The sequence below is a fragment of the Gasterosteus aculeatus genome, chromosome 17, assembly GCF_964276395.1.
Source record: "Gasterosteus aculeatus chromosome 17, fGasAcu3.hap1.1, whole genome shotgun sequence".
Taxonomy (NCBI): domain Eukaryota; kingdom Metazoa; phylum Chordata; class Actinopteri; order Perciformes; family Gasterosteidae; genus Gasterosteus; species Gasterosteus aculeatus.
The window spans coordinates 21,283,451-21,299,627 of NC_135705.1; the positions used below are offsets into that span (position 1 = coordinate 21,283,451).

The following is a 16,177-nucleotide window of genomic DNA, read 5'->3' on the forward strand; positions in this document are numbered from 1 at the left end:
AATCCGCATTTCCCTGAGAAGAAGTCTTACCGCTTTTTGTATGGCTCATCAGGTTTGTGACGAAGCTCCTGGAGGATCTAGTTTTCTTTGTGGTGGACATCCCCAACAGTGGGCAGGATGTTTTGGAAATCATGGTTAACAAACCCAACAGAGAAAGACAGAAACTCATGAGAGAGCAGAATATCTTGAAGCAGGTAGGACTTGAAGCCCAGAGACTCTAACTGGACTGATCGGTTTGGATTGTGTATGATTTTTTGGGGGATTTTCCATTTCAGATTTTCAAACTCCTCCAAGCCCCCTTCACCGACAGCGGCGATGGTCCCATGCTGCGGCTGGAGGAGCTCGGAGACCAGCGCCACGCTCCGTTCAGACACATCTGCAGGCTGTGCTACAGGGTGCTGCGGCATTCCCAGCAGGATTACAGGAAGAACCAGGTCGGTGGACTCAGCGGCTCCGCTGAGACCTCCACACGCCGCGGCCTTCTCCTGGCATTCATCATCCCCTCTTTCCTTGTCCACGCAGGAATACATAGCCAAACAATTCCGCTTCATGCAGAAGCAGATCGGATATGATGTGCTGGCAGAAGACACGATAACGGCTCTGCTGCACAACAACCGCAAGCTGCTGGAGAAGCACATCACTGCTGCTGAGATAGACACGTTTGTGACTCTAGTGAGGAAGAACCGGGAGCCCAGGTGAGGCTCTCAGGAAGGCTCCTGGGGAATGTTAGTGTCTTCAGAGGCGTATGAGGGGAGCTGCTTGTGCATGAGCTTTGTTAAAGATTCTGAGTAGGATTTCTGAGATCAGGGGGGGACAGGGGGGGGCGAGCAAAGTATTTCTTGTACTTCCTAACACACGTCTGAATTGACCGTCCATATTTCATATTTCATAATACTCAGTCTTTCCAACAAGGTTTGTCATTGTTCTGACTTACGGGACGGTGTTATCCATCATGACGGAGGATATGGGCTTCCATACTAATAAGAATAATCCAACTTATTGTATTCTCCGCCCAGGTTTCTGGACTACCTGTCGGACCTCTGCGTGTCCATGCAGAAGTCCATCCCTGTGACACAGGAGCTCATCTGCAACTCCGTACTGGACCCCATCAATGGTGACATCCTCATCGAAACCAAGTTAGCCTCTTATTGCTCTACATATTTCATCCTTTTACTAATCTGAAAGGGGCCGGTAGAAACAACTCTCATGCCCTTCACCAGATTGGTCCTGTCGAGGTTTGAAATTGAGACGATAACTAATGAAGAGGGTCCAGTAGAGCCGGAGGATGAAGAGGAGGTCTGGCTCTTCTGGAAAGACAATTGTAAAGAGATCCGGAGCAAGAGCGTCAGGGAGTTGGCTCAGGATGCGAAGGAGGGCCAGAAGGAGGACCAGGAGGTGGTCAGCTACTACAGGTGAGATTTCTATGGCTATGGACATACAATATGCGTATATTTCATTTTCAACGGATATGGAATACGGCACGAAAAAGGAAGGACAACGCTAATGATTCCAAACTGGCTTAATTCTGCCTCACAGGTGCCAGCTGAACCTCTTTGCCCGGATGTGTCTGGATCGTCAGTACTTGGCCATCAACAAGATCTCTGGTCAGCTGGATGTGGATCTGATCCTGCGCTGCATGTCGGATGAGGACCTCCCCTTTGACTTGCGCGCATCCTTCTGCCGCCTGATGCTGCACATGCATGTGGACCGCGACCCTCAGGAGCAGGTCACGCCTGTCAAATATGCCCGTCTTTGGTCTGAGATTCCCTCCAAGATTGCCATCGACGAGTAAGTTCATCCCACGCGTGGTCTTTTAATGGACTTTCGCGTCCCTGGCTCATTTTTTGCTCTTATTAAGCAGCTATGACAACGATGGAACCACCAGAGATGAGATCAAGGAACGGTTCTGCCTCACGATGGATTTTGTGGAGAACTACCTGAGAGAGGTGGTGTCACAGAACGTTCCGTTCACTGACAGGGAGAAAAACAAGCTCACCTTTGAGGTACTGCTGCTTTGTGGGTGGTGTCATCCGATGAGAAGTCACGCTGGTTTAACTCAACTGAATCATGGTTCTGCATGTTCTTGTCCATAGGTAGTGAACCTGGCAAGGAACCTCATTTACTTTGGTTTCTACAACTTCAGCGACCTGCTTCGACTGACCAAGATCTTACTGAACATTTTAGACTGTGTGCATGTCAACACCATTTATCCAGTCACCAAGATAGAGAAGGGAGAGGACAACAAAGGTAAACACTCCGTAAGGCTTCGCTTTGATCGGTGAAGAACGTTTGAGTCGATCTTCTCATTGGTGATTTAGCTGCTGGTTCCCTTTCTAGTTATTCAAGGGCTGATTTATTCAGTCAAATGCTGCTCAAGCTCCATTTCTCACATACGGTACCTGCAGGTCATTTAAAGGGTTTGTGTTTGGTCTTTTTGAAGACGGCACGTTGGTGTGTTTCCTTCCTGAATATAGTGTTAACATCAATGCTGGTACTCGACTGTGTGTAACACCCCGACAACCCCACTTCAATAAGTCTGAACTCTTACAAATAACTCTTCCATCTATTAAAGAACATTTTCCTGGCTTACAAATAAGATATTAATTATTTCCATAATTTCAAAATACCTTTTGTGAAAGTGACGTAATCTGTTCAATTGAGTATTTTTATTTTGCTGTATATCCAAACTAAATACACGTGAGACGAGTCCACACAAATACTCCTGGTTGGTTTGGGTTTGAATGACATCATCGCTCTGCTTCCGTAATGTAGCTGGCAGTAACGTGATGAAGTCCATCCACGGCGTCGGGGAGCTGATGACCCAGGTGGTCCTGCGGGGAGGCGGCCTGTTGCCCACCGCGCCGGCGCATCAGCCGGAGGGAGATGTGGCCAAAGCACAGGTTGAACCGGAACGAGAAGACATCATGGTCATGGACACGAAGCTCAAAGTCATCGAGATTCTGCAGGTGGGACATCAGGAGAACCCGTTGTTCCCCGTCAGCCAACGCTTAGTGTTTTATTTGTATCATGACTTCCTCTTGTTCACGTATATCCTCCCTCAGTTCATTCTGAATGTGAGGCTGGACTACAGGATCTCCTGCCTGCTTTGTATTTTCAAGCGAGAGTTTGATGAGAACAACCCACAAGCAGATTCCGGTCAGAATGGAACCAATAACGCCCCGGGTCAGATGCCAGGTACGATGGAATGGTTTTGGCTCACTGTCATACTGAGCAGAGACACTGGGAAGAGTTTTTGAAATTCCGCCGTTGCTATTCACCCGTCCACTGGATTTATTTGATGAACTGACTCTTTGATGGTTTTATGTCTCTAGGAAATCTTGACTTTGAGAACATTGAGGAGCAGGCAGAGGGGATTTTTGGAGGAAGGTAATGCGTCGCCTGCTGAGCTATTTTAAGATAAAACGAGATCCTGCTTTAACATGAGGCCAGATGAAGTTCATGTCATTTCTACTCCAATGACTGTGTAGTGAGGAGAACACTCCGCTGGACCTGGATGACCACGGGGGTCGTACCTTCCTGAGGGTCCTGCTGCACCTGACCATGCACGACTACCCTCCTCTCGTGTCCGGAGCGCTTCACCTGCTCTTCAGACACTTCAGCCAGAGGCAGGAGGTCCTCATGGCCTTCAAACAAGTAGGCCTCACCTCACATATCTGACACCTGCTGGATTCGCAAGAGCCACGACGATATCTGATAAATGTCGGGATTTCCGAGAAGAACTCAAAGGTGGTGCAGATCTACACCTCAACCCTCTTCGCCTTCATTTAGGTCCAGCTGCTGGTGACCAGTCAGGATGTGGACAACTACAAGCAGATCAAGTCAGATTTGGACCAGCTACGTTCAATTGTAGAGAAGTCTGAACTGTGGGTGTATAAGAGGCAAGGGGAAGACGGGATGGACGGAGAAGGGCCTTCAGAGTCTGAAAACAAAAACAAGGTACGAGGTGATGAAAACATTAAGGATTTGAATTTGTTAAACACCTAATTTGCCTCACTATAAAACGTAATAGACATATTCTCCATATTGCTTGTTTAACAGGGTGACTCTCCTGGATCAGACAAGAAGAAGTCAGAAAGCACCAGCAGTTATAACTACAGGGTTGTGAAAGAGGTGAACTTTCCTTTGTAACATCTTGTGTTCACATGTTTGTTGCCTGGAATTGAAACCCTCCTGCTGTGTGTTTTCAGGTTCTCCTGCGTCTCAGCAGGCTGTGTGTCCAGGAGGGAAGCTCAGGGAAGAAGAGCAGGAAGCAGCAGCAGAGGCTACTGAGGAACATGGGAGCTCACAGTGTGGTGCTGGAGCTACTGCAGATCCCCTACGAGAAGGTGCAACACTGCAAATGAATGACGTATTACTGCAGAATAATCAGGAATATGTATATAGGACATAGACTGAATACGTATCTCACACAACGCCTCTTAAACCAATGTGAACTGTCCCTTGTCCCATTGTATGTTCTCTGCATTAGGGCGAAGATGTCCGAATGCAGGAGATCATGAAACAGGCTCACGAGTTCCTGCAGAACTTTTGTGCAGGGAATCAGCAGAATCAGATTCTTCTTCACAAGCACATAAACTTGTTCCTCAACCCAGGGGTGAGTGGTACTGGCCTCATCCAATAAAGCCAACAAACTTCACGCCTGATGTTTATTCATTTCCAACTCCCTCAGATTCTAGAGGCAGTCACCATGCAGCACATCTTTATGAACAACTTCCAGCTGTGCAGTGAGATCAACGAACGAGTGGTTCAGCACTTTGTCCACTGCACCGAGACTCACGGTCGACACGTCCAATATCTCAAGTTCCTGCAGACCATAGTGAAGGCCGAGAGCAAGTTCATCAAGAAGTGTCAGGACATCGTCATGGCCGAGGTCCGTTCTATGCTCTCTACACGAGGCAAAAGAACTGCCAGTAACGCCTCGTACAGAGAGGATTCACATTCAGAATAATGAGGGTTCCCATTGACCGATGCCGTCTAATCTCCCGTGACTCTTCCCCTCTCAGCTGGTGAACTCGGGCGAGGACATCCTGGTCTTCTACAATGACCGCGCCTCCTTCCAGACCCTGGTCCAGATGATGCGTTCAGAGCGGGATCGCATGGATGAAAACAGCCCTCTAATGTACCACATCCACCTGGTAGAACTGCTTGCTGTCTGCACTGAGGGCAAGAACGTCTACACGGAGATCAAGTGCAACTCTCTGCTGCCGCTGGACGATATCGTGCGGGTCGTCACCCATGAGGACTGCATCCCCGAGGTATGAACAGTAGCTCGGTATTGTCTCCAGCCACAGGGTCAGAAGAGGATGCTGTAAACTGGGGGGTAGGAAGTAGGGAAGGGGTCCGTTCCCCGACTGCTGTGATCCCACTGCCCAATGGTCTTGGCACATGGCAGTGTACTCAAAAGCACTTGCGTGGTAGTTCCTGTTACAATTGAAAACAAAGCTGGTAATAGCTAATAAGAGAAGGTCCAACATGTTCTGTTCACCCTTCAGCAACATGCCTCACAAGCGTTTGGATCCCCACAGGTGAAGATCGCCTACATCAACTTCCTGAACCACTGCTACGTGGACACGGAGGTGGAGATGAAGGAGATTTACACCTCCAACCATATGTGGAAGCTGTTTGAGAACTTCCTGGTGGACATCTGTCGGGTAAGCCTCAAGCTGAATGTGACCCAGCGTTATCAGGCCATGCGATCAGTAGAGGCCGGGGGAACGTCTGAACGTCCCGCCCTGTGTTTGGGAGATAACGTGAACACAGCAGGGAGTGTCAGCGGTCTCCCACCTGCAGGACGCTGTGCGTCACGCTCACATATTTTCTCTTCTTCTAGGTTTGCAACAACACCAGTGACAGAAAGCATGCAGACACCATCCTGGAGCGCTATGTAACGGAGACGGTCATGAGCATCGTCACATGTTTCTTTAGCTCTCCTTTCTCCGACCAGAGCACAAGCCTGCAGGTAATCTGGAGAATAGCATTCAATGTGCACATCGCATCCATGCTAAAGTTTAAACTTCCTCCCTCTGAATAGATGGCTCGCCGTATGTATGTAAGTAACGCTGGCCCTCCCCCACGTTTCGCTTCCCAACCCTTTTGGCCGTTTTGTCGACGGGAGTTCTAAGAAGTATCTCCCATGCGTGGGTTTTCACGTTCTTGTTGCTTAGTCAGCACACAGACTCTGCTGTTGCCAGTTGTGTGGGTGTGTTGCTCAATGTTTTGCCGGGATGTGGTGCAGATGATGCAGTCATGCAACATTGCGTTTCTTAGACTTTGATGTTTTGGCTTCCCGTCATCTTTCCCAGAAAATCAGGACCATTTCCTCCATAGAGCCACTCCCTCGTACAGTAACGTTGTAATGTAGTATTACAGCTGACACCCTGTGTTCATCAGTCCTATAAATGATGCTGAGGTTTGTATGACCTCTTTGTATGACCTGAGGTAATATATGATGACGTCACGACCCTCTTTCTCTCGCAACAGGCTGCCATTTTCGGAAAGATAACTGAGGTATTTATTGTTCTCTGGGTCTGTGGCCAGCTGATGGATGACGTCTGTTGGAAACAGCAGTCTGGTGATCGCAATCAGCTGGCCAACAGGCCCCAAAGCTGTAGACACCTCCACCTTAGGTGCACTAGTATCCCCACACTCGCATCTCCAGCACTAATTGGGTTTCTGGTTGAACATAATCAGGAAACACAACAGTCACTTTGTTGGTTCTTAAATTCTTAACCCCAGTTTTTCTCCTCCATATTTCCTATGCAGTATGAGCTTTGGGTTTATTCCTCACTCTCTCTCATTGTGTTTATTCTTAGTCTTTTAACTTGCTCTCTGTCTTCCAGACCCGTCAGCCAGTTTTTGTGCAACTGCTCCAAGGGGTCTTCAGGGTGTACCACTGTAACTGGCTGAACCCTGTTCAGAAGGCCTCGGTGGAAGCTTGCATTAAAGTTCTCTCCGACGTGGGTAAGGTACCTCGCCGACGCCGACCACGAGTTATTATTGTCTAAATGGCATTGTGGCACACGGTAAAGGCATTAAATATAAATATCCACCCGTTTGACCTCTACCCAGCTAAGAGCAGAGCCATCGCCATTCCGGTGGACTTGGACAGTCAGGTGAACAACTTGTTTGTCAAGTCCAATAATGTGGTGCAGAAGAGCATCCTCAGCTGGAGACTCTCTGCAAAGAACACCACCAGACGGGACTCGGGCCAGACCTCCTCCAAAGACTACAGGAACATCATTGAGAGGCTACAGGTCGGTGGCATATCACGTTTCCACACTTTTTAGAATTGTTTATTAAATTAGTATTGGACAATCTGTGCAGCTGCGCTTGCTTTGGTTATGATCAAATAAATAAATATAAATTAGCCAAATTTCTTTTAAATACACAAAAAGAAATCAAATTGATAATGTCTCATCTAAATGCGTATTCTAACTATAACATTGACATTATTATTAATATAATAAGATACAGTTCTGATATTACACATGAATCCAATGTATACAGTTTACATGTACTAATATATATTTATTTCATGTATATGACGTAATTCATTACATTGACCACTCAATATTTAAACTGGCGCTCTTCTGATCATGTTTTGATTTTTATTTTTTATAAACCTTTTTTCTTTTCCGCTCTTGTGTGTAATTATAGTTGCATGTTTTCTTATTTCTGTCTTCTTGAGAATTGTTGGAACCGTGTTTCCTTCTGTGTGCACACGTGCTTGTTCAGCTCCGGCTGTCTTCATATCTTCACTGTAGTGTTTTTGTTTAATGGGTACAAACGGGGCATGTGCATGTGTTTTGTGGTAATATGCCGAGACTGCAGAAAAAGTGGTTTCTAACCACAACCCGATTTTAGTCACGAGCTGCTACACCCTATTTCCTTGTAACGCATGACTGCGTATTCACTGGAAGTCCAGTAAAACCTCTCACGTGGTTCAGTTCCGCTGTAATTTCTGCTTTAACAGGGTATTCGTTAGGACCCCAATGAAAGCTTAATTTGTTATTTAAACTTAGTGAAATACATTCCTAGTCTGACACCAAACTAGAAATGACCTTTTCAAAGAGTCTACTAGTCGTTTGTGTCTTTTCATCATCCAATCCGAGTGTCTTAATGAGTGAATACACGTCATCATGTGTGCTGGTGCAACATGTCAACCGGTTACATAGAACAGCCTTTTCATTGCTTCCATTGGATTCTGTGACGACTCCCCTTGTAAACATTGTGTTGTGTGGAAGAACTCTCTGTTAAGGCCACTGTTGTGTGTAGGACATCGTGTCGGCGCTGGAGGACCGGCTGAGGCCGCTGGTCCAAGCTGAGCTCTCCGTGCTGGTGGATGTTCTGCATCGTCCAGAGCTGCTCTTCCCCGAGAACACAGAAGCACGCAAGAAATGTGAGAGTGGAGGATTCATATCCAAGTAAGTCCAGAGGTTAGACGTTTTATTCTGCCAGTTAACGAGGTATGTCGCATAAGCAATGCAAGTTTGATGAAATAAATGAACACTACACATAATAGTTTCATGGAGGTCTTTGCAGGATCATTAGGTGGTCGTGGTCACTTGTCTCTCTTTCCATCACCAGGTTGATCAAACACACCAAACAGCTGCTGGAGGAGAACGAGGAGCGTCTCTGCATCAAAGTGCTGCAGACGCTGAGGGAGATGATGACAAAAGACCGGGGCTACGGGGAGAAGGTACAACATCACTCGCTGGTTGTCCTCAGCCACCGTTGAGATAAAACACTTGAGTGACATCTCCGGACCGAGTCCGTGTCCCACTGCACCAAACGCACTGGAGACCAAAGCGGTGGAATGAAAGAGCCTCACAAGCAATCGGACCAAATAACTGGAGCAACATTATTAACACTATTAACATCACACATGCTTTGACCATCTTCCAGGTTCACTAATGACGTCATTGGCCACTAATGAGAGCGAAAGGCAAGGCAGTTTGATTAGTAAAGCACATTTCAACTTCACATAAAACCGTTAAAAGCACCCAAACATAAGATGATAAGTACTCTATTGATCCCCCAGGGGGAAGCAAGCAGATTTACAAACCGTTAGGAACATTGATTGAAAGATTTAAAAAAAACAGTCATTAAAAGGATAAAATCATACGTGCAAAGATTTGAAATCGAATAAAACATTTTTTTTAAAGAAAGAAAGAAAATTTGAAGTTGAATTACATTTTAAAGGAAAGCCTTAACGAAACGACGGGACTTGATCAGGTCTTCTGTGGCGTCTTACTACAGTTGAATGACCCAATAACCTCATTATTACACAGTTACGGGTCATTTGTTTTGTGTAAGAAACACCTCGTATTCCAATTACGTTTCAAGTGAAATAAAATATTACATGAAGCTCACATGTATTTACAGCAAAGCATGACAAAACAATCCTTAAATTGATGCACTAAAACAGCGCACGAGCACGAGCCGTTCAAATACGCTAATTGGAAAAAGAATGATGATACCTGTCATGAAACACCTTTTTTGAGATTGTGGCCTGCAGAGGATGCTCAGCTGGCAACACCGTCCATTTCAGTCAATGTGTTGTCTTTGTGATGACGGGAGGCTCAAAAAGTCCAAACTAGATTCGCTGTAAAATACAACACAGCTGTAAATATTCGATCCCGTCGTCCTTTAGTGAGAAATAACGGCCTAAATATGATCTCCAGCTCGATGGAAAGGGAGACAGTAGATCTTGGTAATTGTTGAACAAGTTGTGTGTGTGTGTGAGTGAGAGACGGAGCTCTAACTCATTAATCTGCCTCACTAACTCTCTGCCTCTCTATACTTTTCTCCTGCAGCTGATTGCCTTTGATGATGAAATGGATGTTGCTGAGGTTTTGATCACTTTACTTCCTTTTGTGTCGTTCCATCTGGTTTCGTCTCCACTGAGGACGTAGACGTGCTCGTAGTCCCTCCAGTAGCTCATCCATCGCTCCCTGTTGTGTGTCTGTAGACGCTCCATGTGCTCATGTAGCTCACTGATAGCAAGTCTAGTTCCCATTGTGCGATACGCTTGTGTGTTACGCCTGTTTATAGTTGTGTACTAACAACTCTCTCTCCTGGAGTGCAGCAATGCGCTTTTAGAGGAGTTTAATTTGAGTGAATACGTTGTGGTTAATGCAGGGAGACGGATTCCACTACTAGTGATGATCCCTGTCTGTTGTAATGCAGCGTCCATAACGGCCTCTTCGCGCTGCTCGCGCTGCTCCTCACAAACTGTGCGGGACTTTTGGGTTCTGAAATTTCCGTGACGGGACAGAGAGGATTTTTTTGCTTTTTCTTTTTTTTTATCACGCAAACACACTTATGGACTCACACACTCGAGTTCCATCTCGACCGCACCAACTAATGACCAAATCATGATCTACTCACCGTCAGTAACCGGGTGAGGATTTCTGGGGTTGAGTCCTACATTTGGACGTCTAGGCCACTCCAGATTTAGTGGGAGGGAATATTGTGTATTTTTGATTTCATCTCTTAATCTCGAGTTGAAGATCAGAAGTATTAATCAACGTCACAGAGATGTTTTCTATTCTCATTGTCAGTCAGTCTACACGCCGCTCAGCCCCTCATGGTGGGTGCTGGTGGGAGATCATGTTCTAAGCCTTGGGGGGGGGGGTATATTAAGAGAGATATTTAGCTGGAGAAACTTCATCCAGCAGAGATCTAGTAACACGGTGGGGGGGGGTGGCTGTGTGGTTGAGCCTTGTGGCCTTAAGGAAGTGGATAGAACCGGTTTCTCCTGGTGAGCAGATGTCACAGGGTGACACCTCCCACACTAACATGTTCATCATTTGCAAACGTTTAAACGAGGTGTGAGTTTGGTTTTTGTAGTAGTTTTAAGTTTATTCAGTTGTAGATTTGATCAAACATTCATCTTCAGTCTCTTGTGATTCAGAGCAGCAGTTCTCTTTATTCAGACCAGATAACGAAAGCCAAACGAAACGTGATCCCTTCCTCTTACTGCTCATATTTAGTTTGGATTGTCTTTGACCTACTTTCTTACTTAACTTTAACTAAACTTTGTCCACTGAGGAGGACTGTGTGTTACATACCCAAAGCTCCGAGGAAACGCGTGTGCGTGTGCGTGTGCGTGTGCGTGCGTGTGTGTGTGTGTGTGTGTGTGACCCAGAACACACTGATGTGTACATTTCTCTTTTCTTGAAATTGGTCAATTTGTCAAAACGGAAAGCGCACGTTGTCAGAGCAGAAGGAATCTTTGCCAGCAGGAAAGTAGCACTCAATACCCACCAGTCACTTCATCAAGGGAAGTGAACATATCAGCAGGGAAATGGCCAGATTGTCGGAAAGGGTCTTTCCAGAGTGTTGTGTCTGTCGGCCTCGTCCCCTCCCTTCCCTTTCTCCTCCAGCGCGCCACCGGTGGAAATCCCCGGCTTCCACAAAACAAACCAGCCCTTCTGTCTCCTCCACTCCCCCCGTGCGCCTCTTAAGAATGCACGAGCACTCCCTCCGCCCACTGGGCCGGCGTGCGCTCACACGTGTCACTCACATTCACACGCGTGTTAACCAACGCCGTGCAAGATGGACGTCGTGAAGCTCTCTGACCCGACCCACGAGGAATGTGTGTGTGTGTGTGTGTGTGTGTGTGTGTGTGTGTGTGTGTGTGTGTGTGTGTGTGTGTGTGTGTGTGTGTGTGTGTGTGTGTGTGTGTGACAGCGCTTGTCTAATTCTTCCAGGAATAGAAACGTGATCAAGTGCTCGGGCCTGGTTGGGGGGGACGGGGGGACGGGGGGGGGGGGGACTCTCGCCCCCACGATCATGTAATTCACTGCATGTGTCTGTCTGTCCCTCGGCGGGCGTCTTTGCCTGTCAGATGGAGATGATGTCTCCGTCTGGCTGTGGCGGTCCGCTGAGGAGAAGCAAACACGTAGTCAGGGTTGTATAAAGGTCTCTCTGTCTGTCTCTGCGTGTGTGTCATCGTGGACAATTACTGTCGGTTTAGCTAGAGATTTTTTGATTAGTTTATTTCCTCTTACACAAGCATCCGAGCCGCTCCTTTGGTCCTTTGGCAAATGTTCTAGTTTTTGTCCTTTTCACTTTCTCAGCCGTGCTTTTATTTTGTTACCTATGCAGCTGCCCCCCCCCCCCCCCCCCCCCCTCTCACGGACAGTGTCCTCAGACAGACTCTTGTCCTGCCTCATCCTGCTGTGGGGGAAGTCAGTCAGCAGGGGGCGCTGCAGCTGGCCCAGTTTCCTGGACTGTTGGGATGGAGGCAGCTCTCACAGGGCGGTTACACAAGAGCAAACTATCTGCTTCCCTCCTTTCTTCCGCTTTCCTGGAATATTTAAAGCCTCCATTGATTTGTGACCTTTGCTGGTAATCGACGTTGAGCAGAGATGTTTCTGAGGAGCCGTAGCAGTGGGGCAGGGGGGTTTACTTTCGGGGGTGAGGGCTTTAGGAAGACATGAGTGTGGAGTTTGTGGCTGAAGGCTTGTTTTCGTTGATTATGACAGTTTCCTCTATGAATTCCCCTTCGAGGTGAGGCCGCGATAAACACCACTGATTCTCAATGTCCTGGTCAGCAAGATCTTCCAACGTGCAACGACTCTGGAGGTTTTATTACACAGGCTTGCAAGCATAAGAAGCAGAGCTGATGCTTACAACAATAACGCATATTCTATACCCATAAAATGGAAAGCGACCCATTGACGTACATAACGTGGCGAATGAGGTCAGATGACATCAACGGTTATCATGTCCCACCAGCGCTTTAATTTCCACCTGCATTAGAAGGAAGGTGGTAGAAGTGTAGCTTTGCATCTCCGTTGTTCTGTGGAAATCAGTGCGCCGATGTACGAGGGGGGAATTCCTGAATCAGCATGAAGCGGCGTGACAGAAGGTGCCATGATGGATGTCCAGGTCCAAAGTGACTTATTCTGCGTGTGTGTGTTTGGGTTTTGTGGGTAAAATAAGCAGTTTAGTTTCGCCCGAGGCTATAAACAAATGATATTTCCTGTTATACTATTTGATACATTTTTACTCAAATGGCTCTTTTAACATTCACTGTTGAGTTGAGTAGTTGTTCATCATATTTGGGGGGGAAAGTGTAACTAACACAAACGAAATGTTCTGAACCACAAATAGTTTAAAGCTGAATGCACGTCGTCAGCGGCGGTCGGCTCAGTCTCGTATCCGTACATTTCATGTCCTGCAGAGTGACAGGCAGCAACGCTTTGCAGAAGGAGGTGAACAGCAAACCACAGAATACTAAACGCACCACAGCGCAGCCGTGCAGCGGGTCTCCGCTGTGGCGAAGCCCCCAGAGCTTCTGCTTCTGGTCCCAACACGCCTCCTGCCCCACACTGCTCAGCAGTCCGATGCCAGCGAGGGTTTTTAGGTTGCGTCTCTGTCCCCGGCTCTTTAAGTCACGCACAGGTGTGAAGTGCAGTTGTGCACGTGACAGCAATCTTGGTGAGCAGCAGAAGAGACACGAGGGAACAGCAGCCTGTAGGGAGGTTTTGACTCTTTGAAGGCAACGTAACTAATTCAACATCTTCCAACTCTTACTAACATCATCCTTTTATTTCCAATCAGCTGGCACCTCCACCTGAGCCTCAAGTCCCTGCTGAGGTGTGTTTAACCCCCGCAGCTAATGACCTACATATTCATGTCCCGCCTCCCCATCATCTCCTGGTTCTAATGCGGGTTCCGGGGGAGGGGTGCGGGGGGGGGAGTAATGGGGGAGGTGTTTCTCAGATGCCAGATTAATACACAGTGCGTGTGTGTCAGTTGCTCCCTTTTTTTGCTTGTCATTCTCTTATGTAAATAATTTGCCTGTGACAATAAAATAATTGTCATCGGACTGTGACCATCTATCCTCTTTGTACGTAGGTTTATGTTTTAGAATAAATATCATTCTTTCCTTGCACGCAGCCTCGCACTACTTTGCATCTTCCCTGACACAACCACTTCCCTCTTAACTGCACCATCTAATTGGCTCTGCATGCTAGTGGAGGAACTAATTTGCACTGTATTAACAACATATTGTTTTCTAATTTCCTTTCCGACCTTTTATTTGCTTTCTGCTAACTCGCCTCACCTTTGTAAGGAGCTTGATCCCACGCAGCCGCAGAAGCAACTGGATGATCAGAGGAGGGTAGGTACTGCGTTTGCTTTCCTCCTCCATCCTAGTGATGGTCGACCGCTGGGAAGCCCTCACAGGCGCGCTGCTTCCTCTGCATGTCACCCGTTCACCCGTTCACCTGTTCACCTGTTCACCCGTTCACCCGTTCATCCCCGCTCGCCCTGTCAGTTATGCGATGCGCGGCGTGTCAACGGATCAATGTCGACTGGGTCTTCCTCTCTTCTCCGTCGGCCTGTGACGTGTTCCGCCCAGAGCGCTAACCCCTGACCCCTGACCCCTAACCCCTGACCCCTGACCCGCGCAGCGTCAAAACCAATAGTGGAAAACACCGAATGTGAGCATTTGTTGAGATGTGAGAGGGAACAAACCTCAATGACTGAGGTCGAGAGAGTAAATGTCAAAAAGAAGCGTGAGTGTAAGGAGGGAAATGTTACGTTTGATGGGCCTTTAACGCTTTCACGTTCTTACTCTTGTTCCCTCTTATTTAGCTGTATTTTAACGTTGTCTTTAAGGAATTCCGAATCCATCTTATTGCTGTCTAGTTCAAAGAGGTGACCATGCAAACTTTCACAGCCCAACACTGTTGCCTTGTTGACGCGGGGTTTCAAACCACTGCTGTGATTGAGGGCGTTTCAGGCATTAATGTTCCAGGAAAGCTTCATTAGCACAGACCTCGTGTTCCAGCTCCACTTGTGTTTCACTGGGCTTCATCTCCTAACGTGCGTTCTCAACGTCAGGGAGAAGCTCTGCGGCAGATCCTCGTCAACCGCTACTACGGGAACGTGAAGGCAGGCCAGAGGAGAGAGAGTCTCACGGCCTTCAACAACGGGCCGCTGGCTGCAGGAGCGCCGGGGAAGTCGCCTACAGGTGTGTCCAATGCATCTGAACAGAGGATACGATTTACTTTGGAACGCTGAGTCAGTGCTGCAACATGCTCAGCACACGGCACAAAGGATTAAAATCATGCAGCTGTCAGCTGGGAAACGTTACAAGCCAACAATTGTAGCTATTAATAAAAGAAGAAACATGAGGCCTTTTAGCTTTTAGTCGATCCATTTAAACTTTTACCAAACTATAATAAAATAAAATAGTTGCTTTTTTATTTCTTATTTTTGTATCTGCGTACGTCTCAGTGAAGAAAGAGGGCGGACGTTTGGTTGCATGGATTTCACAGGATGTTAAAGATGACGCGGAGGTTCCTCTCATGTCGGAAATGTTTCTTACACAGATTACAATGAATAGTCATAGTGACAATGCTTAGCGGCAAACGTTGCTTATCCACAATGTAAATCCACAGCACTTTATATTTGTGCATATGTTCATTCACATGCAGAGAAAACCGTTTCTAAAAACTAGTTCATCACACATGTGTTTGTCTGTCATCCCTCATGTGATAGATCATGAACGTGTCTATTTGTCAGCTATGACTCGTGGTTCATCTGCGGTGCTTTAGAGATGAGGAAAATAAATGAAAAAGCAGTAATTGTATTGACAGCCACGGCCTTGTCCTCCGTTGAGCCCTTGGACCGCGGCTGTGCTGCTGAGCACACTGACTCTCTCCTCAGCGTAACGTGGGCCGTGTTGTTGCCAGGCGACCAGCGAGCCGAGCGCCGTCCAGAACGGGACGTGTTGTTGATTCACTGGCTCGCCCAGCCAGAGACGGCTCTGATGGGCGCTGTTATCTCACCACGCTGCCCCGGCTGGCCGTGGGAGCTAAAGGATCTCTGTGGAGTACAGACACATGTGATCTCATTTGTGGCTTCGGCTCACTCTCTACATTACGTTTCTTGCTTTGTGAGTGAAAATCAGTGAAAATCCGTATGGAGGGTGATCCATATGTTCAGGAGAGCAGGCTACAGGTTCTGCCATGGCCTTTTTTACAATCTAAACAAGTAACAATAATGCGATCAGTGGAATTCGCAAGTCTAGCTTTCTCCTGATTGAATTGAATAACTATACGTGTGTATTCCATGTATTTACTGATAGGTGGGTTATAGTTCGATATGGATGCAGGGACCTTGTTTCTGGATAAAG

The 16,177-nt window shown here is 47.2% G+C and overlaps 1 protein-coding gene across 22 annotated transcripts in view; it reads left to right on the top strand.

The window, feature by feature from the left end:
• Positions 1 to 16,177, top strand: part of itpr1b (inositol 1,4,5-trisphosphate receptor, type 1b) — a 55,627-nt gene that overhangs the window by 15,075 nt on the left and 24,375 nt on the right. For 3 of the 22 annotated variants that reach the window (XM_040205008.2, XM_040205010.2, XM_078092464.1), the window contains 25 exons: positions 53 to 194; positions 276 to 434; positions 523 to 695; positions 1,017 to 1,136; positions 1,221 to 1,412; positions 1,537 to 1,788; positions 1,862 to 2,003; positions 2,094 to 2,247; positions 2,773 to 2,966; positions 3,063 to 3,195; positions 3,333 to 3,387; positions 3,489 to 3,654; positions 3,790 to 3,957; positions 4,060 to 4,131; positions 4,209 to 4,346; positions 4,490 to 4,615; positions 4,691 to 4,891; positions 5,025 to 5,276; positions 5,547 to 5,672; positions 5,852 to 5,980; positions 6,861 to 6,981; positions 7,090 to 7,274; positions 8,296 to 8,444; positions 8,608 to 8,719; positions 14,881 to 15,010. In XM_040205008.2, coding sequence (XP_040060942.2) covers positions 53 to 194; positions 276 to 434; positions 523 to 695; positions 1,017 to 1,136; positions 1,221 to 1,412; positions 1,537 to 1,788; positions 1,862 to 2,003; positions 2,094 to 2,247; positions 2,773 to 2,966; positions 3,063 to 3,195; positions 3,333 to 3,387; positions 3,489 to 3,654; positions 3,790 to 3,957; positions 4,060 to 4,131; positions 4,209 to 4,346; positions 4,490 to 4,615; positions 4,691 to 4,891; positions 5,025 to 5,276; positions 5,547 to 5,672; positions 5,852 to 5,980; positions 6,861 to 6,981; positions 7,090 to 7,274; positions 8,296 to 8,444; positions 8,608 to 8,719; positions 14,881 to 15,010 — 3,791 coding nt within the window. Of the gene's footprint in view, positions 1 to 52; positions 195 to 275; positions 435 to 522; positions 696 to 1,016; positions 1,137 to 1,220; positions 1,413 to 1,536; positions 1,789 to 1,858; positions 2,004 to 2,093; positions 2,248 to 2,772; positions 2,967 to 3,062; positions 3,196 to 3,332; positions 3,388 to 3,488; positions 3,655 to 3,789; positions 3,958 to 4,059; positions 4,132 to 4,208; positions 4,347 to 4,489; positions 4,616 to 4,690; positions 4,892 to 5,024; positions 5,277 to 5,546; positions 5,673 to 5,851; positions 5,981 to 6,052; positions 6,071 to 6,501; positions 6,529 to 6,860; positions 6,982 to 7,089; positions 7,275 to 8,295; positions 8,445 to 8,607; positions 8,720 to 9,836; positions 9,873 to 13,593; positions 13,630 to 14,107; positions 14,156 to 14,880; positions 15,011 to 16,177 lie in introns of all 22 variants that reach the window. The other 19 variants (XM_040205003.2, XM_078092455.1, XM_040205005.2 and 16 more) reach the window with 15 other exon arrangements.